This window comes from Rhinoderma darwinii, chromosome 7 (assembly GCF_050947455.1).
Source record: "Rhinoderma darwinii isolate aRhiDar2 chromosome 7, aRhiDar2.hap1, whole genome shotgun sequence".
NCBI lineage: Eukaryota > Metazoa > Chordata > Amphibia > Anura > Rhinodermatidae > Rhinoderma > Rhinoderma darwinii.
Window position 1 is genome coordinate 30660895 of NC_134693.1, and position 20938 is coordinate 30681832.

General features: G+C 44.1%; 1 protein-coding gene across 7 annotated transcripts in view; it reads left to right on the plus strand.

Moving 5' to 3' along the window:
* The window catches only part of RASAL2 (RAS protein activator like 2), a 280442-nt gene that overhangs the window by 179800 nt on the left and 79704 nt on the right, over window positions 1–20938 (plus strand). Inside the window, exon 1 of one of the 7 annotated variants that reach the window (XM_075833097.1) lies at window positions 11380–12074. The exons of the other annotated variants lie outside the window; for them this stretch is intronic. Coding sequence (XP_075689212.1) covers window positions 11996–12074 — 79 coding nt within the window. The 5' untranslated portion in view covers window positions 11380–11995. Of the gene's footprint in view, window positions 1–11379; window positions 12075–20938 lie in introns of those variants that run through there. 7 annotated transcript variants of the gene reach the window in all.

A 20938-nucleotide genomic window follows, 5' to 3' on the forward strand; every position in this document is an offset into this window, starting at 1 on the left:
TTCGCACAGTTCCATATGTGAGCAGGTTTATTTAGCTGGAAAGCACTTGGCAAAGCAATATCTTACAGGAGCGCTGGTAGAGCAGTGGTGACTCCATTCAGAAGGACTTGGAGACAGGGACAATAATTGAGGTGGAATTCAACACATATTGCGCTGGTCCAAAATGTTCCGGCAACACTCCTCTGAAGACATCTTTTTTAGATAGTGGCATCTTCAAGATCATTGTGGTAGGCAATGCAATTTACAAAAAGAGGTTGCCAAAAGCGGACTGCCCCTTTAAGAGAAGTATTTATCTACAGAGAAATGTTAGTTTACAATGGATTACAATTTTCTCTACATGCGCTACCATAGATGTGAGGGACTTATCATCAGGCATGAAAGCAAGGCTAATGGCAATTGAAGTGTCAAGGGCGGCCTTTGATGGGTGACATGATTGCAAAAGACAAGGCAAAGTTTTCAGTTCAATTTGGCATATGGTTCATGTTTTCCTGCTCCACGTCTCAAATACGAATAAGAATCGTGTTAAAATATTGGTTGCTTTAAATCACTGCATAACATCGTTTGTTGATCAGAAGACTTGGAAAGCTGGGTGATCACCGCTGTTAGAGCTGGACGGTGGCCAGATTGGTTGGTAACTTTTCACCCTGAAAGTATATAAGTAAGAAGCAGCTGAATATAAATTATTACAACTTAGCAAAAGAAGAGGAAAAAATATATATATTTACTGGTTGTTTTTTTTAATGGAAATACTCTTAAAGGGATTGTCCAGAATTAGAAAAAAGTGGCAATATCAGAGAGCCCATATACACACGTACTGCTGTCTCTGGAAAAATGACCCTTTTTTTTCTAATCTTGGACAATCCTGTTAACCAATAAAATTTACTCATTTGTTTTGTCAGTAACCCCTTCGTCTCCTGTTCACAGCTTCTGAAATACAACGATGATGACCTTATTCCCTGCATAGCAGAGTTGCTTGTATTGAACTTTTCCTCCAGCTCTGATATCCGCCTTATGACGTGGCTCTCCAGTTTAGCTGTGTGATAACCCTCTAACCTAGTAATCCAAACATTTGCTTTAAATCCTTTGGTAAAGAGGGTTGCTCGGTATGTTTTCGTATTATTTGTTTATGACGACTTGTGTTGTGTGATCCCTGACACAATAGTGTATGTCTCACTAGAGTTTAGTGACTGTGTCAACATCAGTTGGCATCTATGGAGTATTACTTGCTGTCACTTGCAACATTAAGTAGCGGCGGCATAGTTGCGTTGAGTCGCACAGCTTCATACCTTCCAGTGGGATGCCAATTTCATGCAAGTCAGAAGTTGGCATCTTGCTATAGCCTTAAAGGGGTTGTCCAAGATTAGAAAAAAAAGTTTGTTTTTTTTTCCAGAAAGAGCACCACTCCTGTCTGTTGGCTGTGGCTGGTATTGCAGCTCCGCTCCATTTAAGTGAACGTTGCAGATGTGCTATACCAGGCACAAACCATGGCTAAGAGTGGCGCTGTTTTCTAATCCTGGAACCTCCTTTTATTGTTTTCTTATTTTTTCTTTCTTGCATGTTTTACTGCTCCGTTCATATAGAATCTCCGTTGTTGACATCGCCATGACAAGGCTTATTTCCTGTTCTTGGTATTGGTGACTGAAACTATAATGAATAACCATTGTATGATATGGTGACAACTCCACATTCCTAATTAATTACGGCTTTATGGGCAAAGTATTTATGTAGAGATAGGGTTAAACGGGGCAGAGCGGAGGAAATTGCTTCAGTTGTCATTTCCTATTTTCTTTCCCTTTGGAAAAATATTGATTGCGGCCGTGCTGCATACATTACAACGTATTTTTTTTCCTCCATTATAACGACACATCAGTCAGCTGAACGTGTATATTGTGAGTGCTCGCTTTAAGGAGTATTCCCAATGTTGAAGAAAGTAATGAAGAAGAGAAGTGTGGAATATTTCATGCAGTTTTGTAGTGGCACTAAATATTAACAGATTATTAGTCCTATGTGTAAATACCAGAATATTCTACACCGCAAGGCCCCATGCACACGACCGTAAAAATTCTCTGTAATTGCAGACCGTAATACGGTCCGCAAGTACGGACCCATTCAGTTCTATTGGCCGCGGACACCTTTCCGTATCGCTACGGATTGGTTTCCGTGCCGTAGAATCAGGGCCGCCATCAGGGGGGTATTAGGGGTAGTGGTGTGAGGGGCCCGGCCAAACCTAACTGAAAGGGGGGCCCGGCAACTGCCGCGACATTCTTTTGGTAGGAAAAAACGGGCCCCTGCAATGGGGCCCGTTTTTTTCACCAAAAGAATGTCGTGAGCTGCTGCTGCTGCTGCGGGCCCCCTCCCCTCGTCATGGGGGGCCGTCAAACCGTCCGCCCACGCGCGCGCACCCGATCGCGCGCACAAGGAAACTCCCGCGCGTGCGCACTCGCGAGCGCGCACCCACGAACGCCCGCACTGGAGACCGCCCGCGCGCGCACCCGCGATCGGCCGCGCGCGCACCCGCGAACGAAGCGCGCGCAGCCGCGGACACACATGGACAAAACTTACCTGGAGCCTGGCTGGAGGTGAAGGACTGGACGTCTGGACCGAAGACCTCGCCTGGAAGACATCGCCGGAAGAGGACTGGAGTGGGAGCAGCTCTTCTGACACGGTGAGTAAATTATCTCAAAGTGCTGATCATGTATGGCCCTGTTCACACAGTATTTTGCAGGCAAAAAAAAATCTGACTCAAAATTCCTTAAAGAATTTTGAGGCAGATTTTGACCTGCCCACACTATCTTGCCGCGTTTTTTTGCTGCGTTTTTTGCCCGCTGCGATTGAGGACAGCAGACAAAAAAACGCAGCGAAAAATGCATTTTCTGCCTCCCATTGATTTTGATGGGAGGTCAGAGGCGGAACCGCGGCAAGAAAGGACGTGCTGCTTTTTCTTTTTTCCGCAACTGGCTCCCATTGATTTCAGATTAAATCAATGGGAGGCGGTTTTGGAAGTTGTTTGGTGCTGATTCTGACGCAGTGTCCGAGTCAATATCAAGGCCCAAAAACTCTGTGAACTGGGCCTTATTGTTAGGGCTTATTCAGACGAACGTGTAATACATCCGTGCAACGTGCGTGATTTTCACGCGCCTCGCATGGACCTATGTTACTCTATGGGCCGTGCAGACTGTCAGTGATTTTCACGCAGCGTGTGTCCGTGTGTCCGCTGCGTAAAACTCACGACATGTCCTATATTTGTGCATTGTTTGCGCATCACGCACCCATTGAAGTCAATGGGTGCGTGAAAATCACGCCCAGCACTTCCGCAGCCGTATAAACTATGAATGAAAACAGAAAAGCACCACGTGCTACAAACATACAAACAGAGTGTCATAATGATGGCGGCTGCGCGAAAATCACACAGCCGCGCATCATACGCTGCTGACACACGGAGCTGTTATGGACCTTTTGCATGCGCAAAATGCCACGTTTTTTGCGCACGCAAAAAGCACACGCTTGTGTAAATCCGGCCTTAGGGTAGGAACACACTAGGCATGAACACTGCAGATTTTATGCAACACATTTTATTGTGGAAAATCCGCAGCGTATTAGTCGCAGCAGAGTGGATGAGGTTTGAACAAATCTCATCCACACGCTGCAAAAATAATGGACCTGCAGTGCGGCTTTTGGCTTTTTAAGCCGCAGCATGTCAATTTATTCTGCAGAATCGCTGCTCCTCTGTTGCGGAAATGCTGCGGTTCTGCCGCAAAAATCACACATGAGAAGAAAAAAAAGGTACTTTTTTAAATTGATAAAGTTTAGACTTGCCCCGGCCGTAGTCCTGGTGACGCGATCCTCTATTCTTAGCGCAGCCCCGCCTCCTGTCATGACGTTTCATCCCATGTGACTGCTGCAGCGGTAACATGGTCTACAGCGTCATCCCAGGAGGCGGGGCTACGTTCAGAAGAGAGAGATGCGTCACCTAAACTACGGCCGGGGTAAGTCTAAACTTTTTTTTCCCTGCAGGATTCCCGCAGCGGACACGCCTCACCAAACCTGCGCCACTATTTGGTGCGGTTTTGCTGGCGGAATTCCCTGCGGCTACCGGGGCGGATAAGCTGTGGAGTTTTACTCAGCATATCCGCCTAGTGTGTCCCTTATGATGTCGCTCCTGGAGCTGCTGCCGGTCTCTAAATAGGCAGTTGGTCCAGTAGAATTTGGAATTATTTTTTTTTGTGAACCAGCTTAAAAAAACACAAAACTTTTGTGTTAGGGCCTGTTCACATCACTGTTCGCTTCCGCTCCGGGGTTCCTTCTGAGGTTTCTGTCGGGTGAACCCCGCAACGGAAAGTGAAAGTGATAGCACAGCTTCCGTTTCCATCACCATTAGCGCAGTCGACTGCGCTATTGATTCCGTCCGAAAACCAGCCGGAATGGTGACGAACGGAAACCATTAGCGATGTTTCCGTCACCATTGAGATCAATGGTGACTGAAACGGAAGCTGTGCTGTCACTTTCACTTTCCGTTGCGGAGTTCACCCGAAAGAAACCTCAGACGGAACCCCGGAGCGGTGGTTCGTCACCATTTCGGCTGGTTTTCGGACGGAATCAATAGCGCAGTCGACTGCGCTAATGGTGATGGAAACGGAAGCTGTGCTGTCACTATCACTTTCCGTTGCGGGGTTCACCCGACAGAATCCTCAGACGGAACCCCGGAGCGGAAGCGAACAGTGATGTGAACAGGCCCTAACACAAAAGTTTTGTATTTTTTTAAGCTGGTTCACAAAAAAAAATAATTCCAAATTCTACTGAACCAACTGCCTATTTAGAGACCGGCAGCAGCTCCAGGAGCGACATCATAAGTGACACACTAGGCGGATATGCTGAGTAAAACTACACAGCTTATCCGCCCCGGTAGCCGCAGGGAATTCCGCCAGCAAAACCGCACCAAATAGTGGCACAGGTTTGGTGAGGCATGTCCGCTGCGGGAATCCTGCAGGGAAAAAAAAGTTTAGACTTGCCCCGGCTGTAGTTTAGGTGACGCGTCTCTCTCTTCTGAACGTAGCCCCGCCTCCTGGGATGACGCTGTAAACCGTGTGACTGCTGCAGCGGTCACATGGGATGAAACGTCATGACAGGAGGCGGGGCTGCGCTAAGAATAGAGGATCGCGTCACCAGGACTACGGCCGGGGCAAGTCTAAACTTTTTTATAAATTTAAAAAAGTGCCTTTTTTTTTTTTTCTCATTTGTGATTTTTGCGGCAGAAACGCAGCATTTCTGCAACAGAGGAGCAGCGATTCTGCAGAATACATTGACATTCTGCGGCTTAAAAAGCCAAAAGCCACACTGCAGGTCCATTATTTTTGCAGCGTGTGCTTTTTGCGCGCGCAAAAACGTGGCGTTTTGCGCTTGCAAAAGGTCCATAACCGCTCCGTGTGTCAGCAGCGTATGATGCGCGGCTGCGTGATTTTCCCGCAGCCGCCATCATTATGACACTCTGTTTGTATGTTTGTAGCACGTGGTGCTTTTCTGTTTTCATTCATAGTTTATACGGCTGCGGAAGTGCTGGGCGTGATTTTCACGCACCCATTGACTTCAATGGGTGCGTGATGCGCGGACAATGCACAAATATCGGACATGTCGTGAGTTTTACGCAGCGGACTCACGCTGCGTGAAAATCACTGACAGTCTGCACGGCCCCATAGAGTAACATAGGTCCGTGCGAGGCGCGTGAAAATCACGCACGTTGCACGGATGTATTACACGTTCATCTGAATAAGCCCTAACAATAAGGCCCAGTTCACAGAGTTTTTGGGCCTTGATATTGACTCGGACACTGCGTCAGAATCAGCACCAAACAACTTCCAAAACCGCCTCCCATTGATTTAATCTGAAATCAATGGGAGCCAGCCGCGGAAAAAAGAAAAAGCAGCACGTCCTTTCTTGCCGCGGTTCTGCCTCTGACCTCCCATCGAAATCAATGGGAGGCAGAAAATTCATTTTTCGCTGCGTTTTCTGTCTGCTGTCCTCAATCGCCGCAGGCAAAAAACGCGGCAAGATAGTGTGGGCAGGTCAAAATCTGCCTCAAAATTCGGTGCGCGGTTCCAGGCGGTCGCCGGTGCGCATGCGCGGGAGTTTGCGGGTGCACGTGATCGGTCGCACGGGCGGCGGTGTTTGACGGCCCCCATGCTACCCAGGGCCGCCATCAGGGGGGTATTAGGGGTACTGATGTGAGAGGCCCGGCCAAACCTAATTGAAAGGGGGGCCCGCAGCTCATGACATTCTTTTGGTGAAAAAAACGGGCCCCATTGCAGGGGCCTGTTTTTTTTCTACCAAAGGCAAATCGCGGCAGTTTGCCGGGCCCCCCTTTCAATTAGGTTTGGCCGGGCCTCTCACATCAGTACCCCTAATACCCCCCCTGATGGCGGCCCTGGGTACCATGATATAGTACTGGACGGAGTACCGTTAACAGGCGGTGCCACGGTAGGGGGGCCCAGAAAATTTAGCTGTAGGGGGCCCTGAAATTCCTGATGGCGGCCCTGCGTAGAATTGTACCGCAAAAGATAGGACATGTCCTACCTTTTGCTTTTTACGGGCCGTGCTCCCATACTTTGTATGGGAGCATGGGCCGAAAATGCGGGCGTCCGCAACCGGCCGTTCTGTAGTCGCGGCCCGTGATTACAGGCACGGCCGTGTGCATGAGGCCCAATCGCTTGTAAACGGCCAAAGCTTGATCTTTGTACATTTTTAGTACCGACTATGACTGGTGTAGGACACAAAATTCATAGAAAAGGCACAAAGCCCCTTTAAGTTCCATGAAGTGACATTTGATAGAGCGAGATGTCTTAACAAGTCTAATAAATTCCTCCATTTCATTGCTAGTCAGCGGTCTTCTCATTATTCTAGATCTACAGGGGGAGTTTGTATAAGGTGGAGCTGTTATCTAGTTTCAGCGTCTAAGGCTTCATTCACATGAGCGTGACAGATTTACCCGCGTAAAAAAACGTACGTAAATCTGTCCGTGTGCATTGCGTATTTGCATCAGTGTGCTTTGTGTTTTTCACGCACTCGCAAGCACTTCTTTTTTTAATGTAAGTAATGCGTGAAACACGTACAGCACAAGGATGTGCGTCCATGTCTGTCCGTGTTTTGCACACACTCATTGACTTCAACGGGTGACACGGTGCGTGAAAACTCCCTAATGTAGGACATGAAATGAGTTTCATGCAACGGACACTCGCTGTGTGAAAACTCACGCATGTGTGATAGCCCCTTTGAAATCAATGGGTCCGTGTGCTGTGCGTGATAACGGCACACGAACGAGAATCACGCTCATCTGAATGAGCCCTTACATGACAATTTTGGGTTGTGTAGCCAGTAATGGTGATTTATCTCTATACACTGAAAGACGGACGCTTTTCCAGACCTTTTATGGTCCTTACGTTATCAAATAATCTTGTTTTTGGCCATCTCTTAAACCCACTACTCGGGGATTATAGGAATCACAGCAAAAACCCTTTACCTGAATATATAGGTGTCGGGTCATCCACAGAAGCATGTTACCTTTTGACCCTGGTATAACAAAAAATTTACAGCAATTAATACTACTGCACAGAGCAACGGCGGAGTGTCATCCGCATTTGAGGACCGTGCTCACTGGATAAAAACTGCGGTCGTGTGCATGGAGGCCTCACATAGTGATCAGGTCCCAACATGAACGTCCATTTTGTGCGTGCGCGCGTGTGTGTGTGTGTGTGTGTGTGTGAAGATTGGTTGGGATTTTTCAGGTGCCAACGCAATAAAGAACCTATTACAGGTAAAAAAAATATCCACTTCTTCTAGACTCTGCTTTTAAAGGGACAGTGAACCTAAAAACCATGTAAATTACCAACTAACAATATTTTTCATCATTGACTAAATTGGTTATTTATAGAATTATTTTTTTCCCAGCAAACTCCTAAATTCTTAAAGGTTTATCGATCGACTTGTTGGGTGTAAATAGAACGGAACAATACTGAAAATGGCTACCTGGAAACTGGCCTCTATTTCACTATGGGTTGCATGTAACTGCTGAGAGGTGGTTCATTTTAGTGGGACACTTAACAGGACGTCCATAAAAATCCCTGCCCCGTGAACACTACTTTATCCTGCGCCAGGCAAACCTGGGTAGATGCCAGAACCAATTGGGCTTGGGGGTACCACTTCTCTAGGGAAACATTGTTTTTGCTTGTCATGCCAAATCTGTGGCAGAAGGAGGGTCCATGGTGACTCTTATATGGTTGAGCTCCAATAATCCTTAGTTCTACTCTTATATATCTTTTAACATACGTGGTAAGTTCTATCAAGGTCAGCAGGGGTGAAGATGGCATATACATCCGTATGGTCATATATAAACTAAAAAAAAACAACACTTATTTGACAAGACCCCTAACTAATGACCTGAAGCTTGAATGGTATGGCTTTATGGTCCTGGGAATGGGAATGAGTTTAGAAGAACTAATCCCTAACCCCTTGATAAGCTGATTACGGGCGGGACGCCATAGATGCAGACTTTGTTGCGGCAGTGACATCATTCTTTTGTAGTTTCTCAGGTCGTGTCCTCTCTCCTGCTGAGCTGGTAAATGAGATGCCTGTGGTCCTGTGTGCCCCGTATTACCATCCCTGTCAATATCCTTCTGAGTGCTGCCAGACTGTAATTCGGTCTGATTGACATTGGACTGGGGGTAACATGAAAGGTTATTTTGAAGGCACATCCATGTGTCGGAGGACAGGATCATATCAGCTTGACGTATTTGCTGAGGTTGTATTTTGATGATTGATCGTCTCAAACGTGAACATCTTATACTTACCGTATGTGTTCATACTGATCTCTGACAGTAAATATATGTGACAGGTCTTAGCGTGGCCTAGTTATCATATTGATCATCTACAGGTGTTCAGGTAAAGAACGGCTCAGGAAAAATGTCTTTGATTTATTCATGTCATTTTTGAGTTTTTAAGTTCAAGGGAAGGAGAGGGGGGCAGGGGTCCTCTGTGCTAACTATGTAATTTCCAAAGAAACCGCATTCATTCATTATTTTATTATCGCTGCGTTCATTTATAAAGGGTTGTCATATTTTAGTACAGCTCATGAAAATGGTGTTTCATTTTCAAAATCCTTTTAAGGCTACATCAAGACGTATTGGAAAAAATTTGCCACCAATTTCATAGAGGTTCTGAGGAAAATTCCACGTGTTACATGCAGATTGTGCCACGGATTTACTGCAATTTTCACCCTATACGTGGAAGGTGCTAATCGGCATGATTTCTGCAGAAGAATGATCATGCTGCAGATTTGAAAGTCCACGGCATGCTCCTATTTCCCACTACATGTGGAAGGGGTTTAGAAATTCTGTTATTCTGTACATTTCAGCGGTATCCGTACTGCAAAACAGCGGCAATTCCGCCATGTTTGAATGTGACCTAAAGCGCTGTGTCATGGCTTCCGTTTATAACAGAATCATGACGGATCAGAGCAGATATCAACAAATCTATTATAAGTCACTGAATCCCATTGACCTCTAGTAGACATCATGAGCTTTCCCCTTGGCGTGCAGTATTTTTGACATCGAGTATTGCGCTGCAGACTGCACTATTTTTGCCATAGATGGATAGAGTATAACGCCTATACACTATTTTATTTTGTGCAATTAATTGATAAAAATTATGTAATGTGTATTTTAAAGGCGTTATCCACTTTCTGAAAACTGATGACCTATCCACCGGATAGGTCATCAGTATATGATCGGTCTGTGTCCGACAGAGGCAGCCTGAGTTGCGGATCGGTGCAGGGTCCGGGTGTGGGACACGCACCAATCATATACTGTTGACCTGTCCGGTGAGGTTTTACAGTGGCACATGGAGTCCTGTCCAGATCCGGTTTTTGGAGCAACAGAGACTCTGTGCACAATTCTACCATACTGTGTTGGATGCTGTTTGTACGGAGCTATTCTCCCCTAGAAGCAATGATTTCAAAGGAGAAAAGCCCCGTACATACAGCATCTGATGAAGCATGCCACAATTTGTTTTCAGTCATAGGTACAGTAAAATCTCTGCTCACTTCTATGGGTGCTCTATTATGGATCCATAAAAAATGCCTTAAAGGGGTTGTCCGGGCATGGGGCGGTTTTTTTCATACTGATTACCTATCTACAGGATAAGTCATCAGTATATGATCGGTGGGGGTTCGACACCCAGGACCCCACACCGGTCAGCTTTTCCAGGGAGTTATTCAGTGGTCGGTGTCGGAACTAGAAGGCTCCAACCACTATATAGCAGCCGTGCTGCAGTTTGGCACCTATTCAGGTGAATAGGGGCAGAGCTGCAGCACGAGCACTTGGCAGAGTATGGAGCCATCTGCTTCTGGCAGCAGACACTGCGTAACTCCACGTGCCAGAGGCAGCCGATCTGTGCGGGGTTTGGGTGTCGGAGGACCCCCACCGGTCATATACTCATGACCCATCCAGTGGATAGGTCATCAGTATGAAAACCGCCCCGTGCCCAGACAACTTTTTTTTAAATGGCCTTGTGCATGAGGCCTAAATCAAATTACCTATTCTATTGGAATTGTAAGGGAAAAAATGTTAACATAAGCAATTCACTCCCCAATCTACAGCACAGCAGTTGCTCATAGAACTTTATTTTTCTATAAAAATTTGGCCAAAAATGCTAATGATTTCAGTTGTGCGATAACGCTGCAAAAAGAGTGTCTTCCTCTTTTACCTGCTTGAAAATGCAGTTAGGAGCAGACGTCCAAAAACATGTAGCCGTTATCTCATTATTTCTAATTTTGCTTATTTCATTTTCATGAAATTGTAATTTATTTTTTTACAAAAATAGATTTTTTTTTTCTAATTTAATTTAAACTGAGGACAAGAAGACAAAAATATTATCAATGTTTTGCCAAATTTACTTTTTGCTCACATTCAATGTTTATTGTATTATTTCCTAACATCAGCAATTATACAAAGTTTCTGTATATTGTAATAGAAAAAAATGAAAAATTCTCAGGCCAAGTTTTGTTTTGTACATCTACTTGCTACTGCATTGCAGGGCATGGTGCCAGGCATACATTGCCATCTTCTAGCTAAACTTAAGAAGTGTTGTCATCTGAAAAGAAAAATAGGCAGGGCTGTTATAACACTACTAAAATAGGTTCTTGTCCCCGTGCAGAAGAAGCTCTGGAAAGAAAAAGGAGCGCAGAGGCTTCTGTACATAACACTCCCCTGCCTACTATTCCCAACGGGCATAAGGACCGGAAGCAAAGCTGGGCATCCAACCAGTCCATTTCTTCCTTCTGATGAGAGAGCATTGGAGTAGCCCGTAATGTCGCTCTTGGCAGTTAAAATGCCTATTCCATTTTTACCGATCAATGCAGCCGTCACACGCTAGGTAGGGGCTGCAAGAGGGTGGAAAATAGGCTTGAGAAAGGAGGGAGGAAGGGAGCATCCGGTGCCTCCTAATCAGAGATTGATGAACCTGCCTGTGCAGAAAGGGAAGGAGACTTAGAAGGGAGGATGCTCCAGCCCATTACAAGCTGAGAGAGGACGACTGCTGCCGCTGGTGGCTTGTAGCATTTGCGAAGAACTGTTTGACCCAGCGTTTTCCAGCTATCACTTCTGATAAATGGGAACATTTATCAGTATTCGCCTTGAGCTCAGAGAAATATATTTCCATTCATTTAACATTTTTTTTTTTTTTTTTTGTCCTCGTTGGATTCAGCCGCCTCGCCTCATTTAGGATCCCATTAACCCCCTGCTGTGCCTTCAATCCTTTCTGCTTCAGAGAGCAGTTAAACAAGGCCTAACCCTATTGATCCAGTAGGAATGCCCTGGGATCCATACCCTTTTGCATAACAAGACTGTCCTGTTGCCCCTGATCTCAACAGCTGGCATATCCTGCCTAGCTTGAGGTCAGGTTAGAGTAGAAGAAAACAGTGCGCCACGTGGTGAAGTTTTCTGCTTCAAACATGAGCTTCCTCTCACCCGGTGATGGAGAATGGCTGGACAGCAGCACAGAGGAAGAGAGGAGCCTTCTGTCATTCCTTGGTAGGCTAACCGGCTTGAAGTCTTGCTCAGAGTTTTCAAACGGAATATTTCAGAGGCGTAACGTTCTTCTCGATGCTTTGATGTAACTTTTGTGTTTTTTGTACAATTGTTATTTAAGTTTTCCTTGTAATGAGTTGTTGATCTGTTTATTACTGTATTTATTTGTGGTAGTTGTCAAACATTTTTGTGTTTGTTTTTTGTGTATGTACAGATACAAGATGTCAGAATATGCTGGCTGTATAGTTGGTATTGATTTGAATGCCTTTAAAGTCCACTTTGCTGCAGAATGGAAGTTGAAATGGATGATGGTCGATATATATATATATATATAATGGCTTACAGGGAAAGTACATGCACTAGGGTTTGTAGAACATGTAATTACTGTAAGTGTTATTCAACATCTGAAGCTTTGTGTTGCCGTTTTGTTTAATATCTATACTGTAATTTTTATTCTTATTTCTTTATTACATGTGGAAGTAGATGGTGTTTCCTGATTGGTGCTGTTATGTATAGTACTTTGCTTTCACAAAAATTGGCTCCTAGATGGCGCTGTCCTTTCTATATATATATTTTTTTTAACTTTTGAAAGCAGTTAATAGACACTGCAACTCCATTATAGGTTTCCATTGCCTGGTTATCTGTAGAGTATGAGCGTTTGGTTCAAGTAGCCCCATATACCTTGATCCGTGCCAGTTGGTGATTGATGTAAAAGGGCCTTAAGTTTGCTTGCCGTTTGGTGTAACTAATCAGACCTGACGTTTTATGGGACAGTATTATAATTTCTGCGCAATGAAAATTACCTCTAATAAATTTACTGGCACAGACAATGTCTTAGTGATTTCCATATCTACCTGAATAATTTAATACTTGTTGAAGCGATAATTATTGTGAAATTAAAACTCTCATTTCTTCAATTAGCGTTTATCTTTTAATTATCTTCTTTACTGCATATTTTTTGCGCTCGATTGAGTAGAGACCTGCCTTTCTATCTGTTCGAAGGAAAAAGTCACAGATTTAGGGCTGCTAAAACAGATTTTAGAAATGTGAACAAGAAGTTCATGACGTAGGTGATAATGTAGTCTTTCACGTGATTCTTCTATTCCCCCCCCCCCCCCCCCGAACTGACAACCTTGTTTTTCTTCAGCGTCCCTAAGCAAAACACTGCTGTAAAGACAATATATTGTGCGCCTCCATTACTCAGGACTTAGTTTCTAGGCAGTAAAGTAAATACTTAAAGGAAAACTCAATTTCTACACACAAAAAAATTACACTCCACATTGAAAAGGAACTGGTTAGTCCTTTTGGGCCCCCATGGGGTATACTAACCACTGGTGGGGGTTAAAAAGAAAAATCTGGCCACCCCTTTCTTCCACCATAGCTGTTTTTCCGGCTTCAGAATATGGAGTGGGCAGGTGGTTGCTATTGATTGATGTCACCAGCTGTGTCCACATAGACTGTGCTGATGTCCATTACAGGTGTAAGTACAGTCTTAGACTACCGCTTACCCCATACAGCCAAATGGAGTAGTCATGACGTCTAAAAGTCACAGCAACGACATCATGACTTCTGCCCGGGTCGGGGTAGCAGCTGAGCATTCTAACGTCACACCACATAGTTGCTTTAATATCTACATAAATAGTTGAGTAACATTGTGAATACTTTGCTTTACTTTTCTAGTATGAATTTTGAGCATTTTTCTTGAATTATGTTTTTTCTACTCCATTCATGTCTAATGCTAGACTAAGGCTATGTTCACACGGAGTATTTTGTAGGAGGAATATCTGCCTCAAAATTCAGTTTGGAAGTTTGAGGCAGATTTTCCTCTCCCTGCACGACGATTTTCGCGGCGTTTTTCGCCCGCGGCCATTGAGCTCCGCGGGCATAAAACACCGCGAATAACGCTTTCTCTGCCTCCCATTGAAGCCAATGGGAGGTCAGAGGCGGAAACGCCCGAAGATAGGGCATGTCGCTTCTTTTTCCCGCGAGGCAGTTTTACTGCTCGTGGGAAAAAGACGCCGACGCCTCCCATTGAACTCAATGGGAGGCATTTTAGGGCCGTTTTTGCCGAGTTTTGCGACGCGGTTTCCGCTTCAAAAAACTCGGCAAAATACTCCGTGTGAACATAGCCTAAGAATTCTGCTGCTTTCATCTTATAACGGAGCAGTGCATTGTGGTAGTGTAGATGTCAGAGCTAAATCAGCAAGTTAGAAGTCTGACAGCTGTGGGAAACTGTAGTGATGTCTGTTTCCAAGAGCAACCAAAAGAAGATTTAAAGTGTCTCTGGGTATTAATAGAGAAAAAGACCTGAAGTAACGCAACAAAGTTGTTGCAGACTGTTAAACTGAAATGTAAGCAGGAATGTTGTCTGCACAGCATGATAATGTCACACAACAGGAACACTTTAGTTTACATTGAGGACATCTATTTGACTTTTCAATATGGGTGCTCTAAAAATTATAATAAAAATGTGGAACTTTTTATATTGTGTCAGACCTGCATCATGAATCGCATTGCACAAAATAGATTGTATCCGAGGTGTAAAGGAAACACTGCCAAGCATTTGTCTATTGCCCGTTCAGCTTGATTGACATGCAAATGTAGCAGAGCTCACATGTTCTGAGAACCTCCGTATTATCTCTGAGCTGATACAATACAGCCCCAGTGACGTCATTGGGAAATTGAGTTCTGCTATATCTGTTTTGCTTTACTGTTCTATGATACTTTTCTACTAGTAACCAGCAGGAGGCGCTGTGTAAACCGTTTGACATACAGTTTAATTGCAGTATATATGATTGATTGAATTTTTAGCATGTAGAGAAAACACTTGTTTTTCTTTTTTCTATGGGATTCCCGCAGTGTTGCAAAGCAGTGAGTCTTTTTGTAAAGTATGAACTGAAGTTTCACATTGAAATTAATATGTTGTAGAATTTTTTTTTTTTTTATGTAGGCCATTTTTGGTTTTTAACAGCAGCTAAAATATGTTTAGGCCTTTGCATAGTGACAGATACAACATGGAGAATGTGGACAGAGCTTGTCACTCCTGGAGAGGGGATGTTGGCACATTTTTCTGTCTCGCACCTGGAGTGCTCCTTTAAAGAGTGACTACACTTACATCAAACTCTTCATGTCAGAGTCTTATCAAAAGATTGGATCGGTGGGGTCCAGGTGCTGAGACTCCCACCGACGCTGAAACAAAGGCGCAGAAGAGCTCAGCTGAGCGCCCTGCACCTTCGGCTATGATTGGCGCTCCCTGTCAGGCTGACCTAAAACGTCTTTGAGAGCAGTCTTCATCTGGACCGTCACCGATGCAAACTTTTGATATGTCTCTATGACATGAAAAGTTTGAAAGTGCAGTTACTTATTTGGCAGAAACTGCAATGTGAATAGTGTAACTAATAGCTAGAATCCATAAATATAGGCTGAAATATATGGAAGATTATATACCTCCCTTAACATATATCATTACAGCCTGAATTCTGAGGAAATAATTCTGAGAGGGAGAGCGAGAAATACAAATAGGTTAAAGTACAATATTTTACAGATCTTTGTGAAATGTTGCATTCTGTAGCGGAGTCTTACGACTGACTTCTCCTTACGACTGACTTCTCCTTACGACTGGTGGCCGGCCCGGCATCTAATACGCGTGCGCCGATATGCGCATGCGCCGATATGCGCGTTCATGCTAGAAATTACATCCTCTCCTAAGGACGGAGAGGATATCCTTGTGCATGCGTGGCCACCGCTAAAGGTAAATAGTGGTGGCCGCATCCCTAGACAACGAGCTACAAACAAAGAGGGACGGACAGCGAGAAGAAGAAAAATTATCCAGAAAACGACATTGCTGGGATAAAGAAAGGTAATTACAAAAATTATTATCTTTAGAAGGGTGAGCTAAATAGATTTTTGTAGCTGGGAATAACCCTTTAAGCAAAATCAAAGAAACTTACCTGAATCTGCAATCTTTATATAGAACAGGCCCCAACATGTCCCTAATGATCCCAACAGAGATCCTCATTCCAGGTCAGACTTATGACAGCACTGATCAGAAGAGCTCAGGTCTGTTTTTGTTGGTGGAGAGGAGTCGTTTTTGTGGTGTTAATTTTTTGTTTTGTTAGGAAGGGTTTGTTTTTGTAAGTTTCATTGACATGGCTGATATTTATTATTTATGTATATTATTTGTTTTTTATCTCCTACCATCTGAAACTTTCTTTGTAATGTTTTTTTTTTTTTAATCAAACAAGTTTTTATTGATAATACAACATCAGTTATACAGCCTTTACATTTCTTACAGTACTTTACAGAAAACATATAAAATTAACATAACATCACTTAAGTAGTGCAAAATTTCTTCAAGTACTTTATGGCATGTATACAACATCTTTGGTTATACCATCACCTATTTCTCCCTCCAACTGAACTACCCCCCTCCCTTGCAGTACTCCCTCTCTTCCCTGATTTTTCCACCACTCCTCCTCCGTGTCTCTTTCATAGTAAACCGATATTTCACCAGACCTTAAACATGTATATGTGCCATCCCTCCTCCAAATCTTATCTAGTGATCCGCATTGCCATAGGCTTGTACCCATTTACCCCATTGTTTCTCGTATTTCTGAATTGTCCCTCTTTTCAGATATATCCGCTGTTCCAGTGATACCGTGTGGTTAACATACCCAACCAGTTCAGCTACCTCCGGGGGATCCGCCTGCAGCCAATATTTTGCGATTAGTTTCCTAGCATGATACAAAATCTTTTTAATAGACATTAGCTCCATTCCATCCCCTCCTTCCTCCCCAATGCAGCCCAGTAAGAATATTTTAGGTTCTATTGGGAAATCTCTCCCATATACTTTAGACACCACACTTTTAACTTCCTTCCAATAGCCTTCTAGCAGCGGGCAGCTCCAAAACATATGCTTTATGTCCGCCCCATCAAACATACACCTGGGACATTCCTTAGTTGATCTAATGCGCATTTGCCATAGCACCTTAGGCGTCCTATACACCCTGTGTAATAGAAAAAGTTGTGACCTCCTGTGCGTTACACTAATAGAGAGTTTTTTAGATGATCCCAGTATCTCCTCCCAGTCTTCATCCCCTATGGGTCCTACATCCTCTTCCCATTTACGTCTGATTTCCACCAACGGGTCTCCCAGAAAACAAGAGAGTAGCGTATTATATAGCACCGAGATAATCCCTTTAGTGTCTTTTGCCCCTAGTACCCGCTCCATCCCTCCCATGGTGGAACAGCTCAAATCCACCAGTCTCTCTTGAGCCTGCGCCGCATGCCTTAATTGAAGATATTGGTAGAACAGTCGGTGTGGGAGTCCAAACTCCTCCTGTATTCGAGCAAAGGGCTTAAGAACACCTCCCTCATACAGCTGGTACACATATCTAATCCCCGCCTGTTCCCAGTCTTGAAATCCTTCCAGCATATTAAATTCCCATAGGTATGGATTGCCCCATAAAGGCATATAGTTGGAGCATCCCGTGGCCCCCAATAATTTCTTACTTTCCCACCAAACTCTATGTATTAATAGTAAAGTCGGCTTTCCTCTTGCCTCCCTCCTTAATTTATGAGATTCCATGGCCTCTAATACATCCGTTCTCTGACCCATATAATACACCAGTTTCCCACTAGAATCCCACTCCTCCCTATTCTTCCAGCCCTTAAAGTGTTGTAATTGGGCCGCTAGATAATATATCCATGCATTCGGAATAGCTAACCCTCCCTGTTCCACTGGTAGTTGTAGTTTATCCAGTTTTATCCTGGGGATCCCCCTTTTCCACACCAAGTCCCTAAACAAGTTGTGGATTCTTCTGAACCAGTATTTAGGCAACCACACTGGGGCATTGTGCACCACATAAAGAATCTGGGGCATCAGAATCATTTTGATGAGATTTGCTCGACCCAGTGCTGACAGTGGTAGCCCGAGCCATATTTTGGTCTTATCCGTGAGTTTGTTCAACAATGGTATCACATTTAGTTCAATAAAGTCCTGCACCCTCGCCGATATCATGATTCCCAGATACTTAAATTTCTGTACGCACGGTACCTCAACTCCTCCAATCACCAACGGCGTATCTACTGGCTGGAGTGGCAACAACACCGACTTATTCCAATTAATTTTTAGTCCTGAAAATCTACCGAAGCGCTCCAATACATTCATTATTACTGGCAATGAGTAATTTATTTCCCCCAAGAACATTTTCTTTGTAATGTTTAGTGTTGTCAGGCCTATGTGCGATGGCTGCCCTAGAAAAACTTGAAGACATTGGTTTAGTATTGGAAAACTCGTTTTACTGGCAAATTAAAAGACGGTAGATTGTAGGCTGACAGCGTCATATGCCCCAGAGACGGAAATAGAATTTCCTGCTTCTTCTTGGGAACCATGTTTTTTTCCCCTCTATATTCTGGTACTTTAATCGCAAATAATTAGGTCTATTAAACTGTTCTGTGATGTTAGAATTGAATATTTATTAGAACCCTCTAGAAATTAGGCATCTAAAATAGACTCATGGGACTCCAGATTCTCATTTGTCGAGAGGATAGAAACATATTAATAAGTATGGAGAAAAATACTACAACAGACGAGTTTTGACTAATGTGCGCGCAATTGAAGATGTCCTCCGAGATATTTTTAGTTAAATAAATATATCAGAATTGGCGATAAGACGAGTAGCTAATGTCTAATTCCCTTTGTACGCATTAGATTAAGCAAATTAAACGTATGAGCCGCTGTTACATAGGAAATTTTGGCCTCATTTATCAAGACTGTCTAACAGATAAACTGACCCAGTTGCCCATATCAGCGGGTAAGTCCACACGTAGGGTAAACACTGGATTTTCCTCAACGGATGTCATTGCGAAAAATCTGCAGCAGAGTGGTTAAAATGTTAACAAATCTCATCCACACGCTGTGTAAAAAATAAGCCGAAAAAACTTTCAGAAATTGGCCTAACGTTTCGTCCCATGAGACTGCTGCAGCCAATCATAGGCTGCAGCGTCGTATGGCCTGCAACGTCATCGGAGGAGGCCGGACTACGCGCAGGGAATAGGGGGGGGGGGTGGGGTAAATATTGATTTATTTCTTTTTTCAGACTGGGTTCTTACATTGCAGATTTTGCTTGCGTTTTTTTTTGTATCCAAAACCCAGAATTGGATCCTGGAGAGCAGACCTATAAAGCCTTACTTTGTATATTTCTTCTATTTAGGTTCTGTTCCTAGTTTTGGCTAAAAAAAAAAAACACGTGCAAAATCTGCAGCAAATCTACACTGTGGGAACCCAGCCTCAAGCGCTGCTTTCCGCAGCAGAAATGCCGTCCGAAAAACCACACCACAATGTGGGGCAATTTTTCTGACGGAATGTTCTGCGGGTACCAGGTCGGAACGCTGCGCAGTTTTTACGCAGCGTATCCGACCCTTGGGAACCCGGCCATACTATCTGAATTTTTTTTCTGGTGTTTTTACATGGCAAATTCAAGATTCCTCTTGGCAACATATGATTTATTCTGAAAAAAATGCTACCAAAAATAAAAAACACAACAAACATTGACAAATAAATTTTTTTGAAGCGACAAAAGAAACAGAAACTTATGGAGGTCTATGGGAGGAAAGCACTACTAAATTCTGGAAAAACAGCAAAGCCAAGATTGCTGCGTTTTGTAAAAGCGGTACTGAGCCAAAAAGCTCAAGACAAAATAAAAAACAAAAAGCCACCAAATAAAACCGCAGTTTGTTGTGTGTTTAATAATTCCCTATTGACTTCAAGCTAACATCTGGCCACAGGATTGTTTTCCGCAAAAGCGGCTAAAAAAAATTGGCATTTTTCAGAAAAATGCTGCGTGTGAAGCCGCCCTAATTGTGGAAAATGAAGGCGTAACTTGAAGCTCTGGGACCCTAATGACCTGTAAATCCCCTCACCCAACTATGACATGACAGTGACTCTGCTGGTGTCCTCTTATGGGGCAAGGGGAAAATTGGCCCCCGTCGGGATCTAGGTGCGACTGCAACCTCTGCACCCCCTATAGCTACGCCCATGATGTAACATTTTACAGTGGAGGGCAGCTATGGAGACATTATACTGTGTGGGGGCTCTATGAGGGTATTATACTGTATGGGGGCAGCTATGGGAGGCTTTATACTGTGTGGGGGGCAGCTATGGGGGCATTGTAATGTGTGGAGGGCAGCTATGGGGGGCATTGTACTGTGTGGAGGCACTAAGGGGGCAAGATACATGTGTGGGCAGCTATGGGGGGCTTTATACTGTGTGGGGCAGCTATGGGGCATTATACTGTGTGGGGGCAGCTATGGGGCATTATACTGTGGGGGCACTATGGGGGAATTATACTGTGTGGAGGCACTATGGGGGTATTATAAATGTATGGGACAGCTATGGGGGGCTTTCTACTTTGTGGAGGGCAGTTATGGGGCATTGTACTGTGTGGGGGCAGCTATGGGGCATTACACTGTGTGGGGGCACTATGGGGGAATTATACTGTGTGGAGGCACTATGGGGGTATTATAAATGTATGGGACAGCTATGGGGGGCTTTATACTGTGTGGAGGGCAGTTATGGGGCATTGTACTGTGTGGGGGCAGCTATGGGGCATTATACTGTGTGGGGGCACTATAAGGGGAATTATACTGTGTGGAGGCACTATGGGGCATTTTAAATGTATGGGACAGCTATGGGGGCATTATACATGTGTGGGGCAGCTATGGGGGGCTTTATACTGTGTGGAGGGAAGTGTTGGGGTATATTATGTACAGTAGTATACAGCAGGCTCAGGGGATATATAAAATAAATGGTGTAGCATGCAAAGGGGGTGTGGCATAAATAATCATACGTTAATCATAATCGTGAT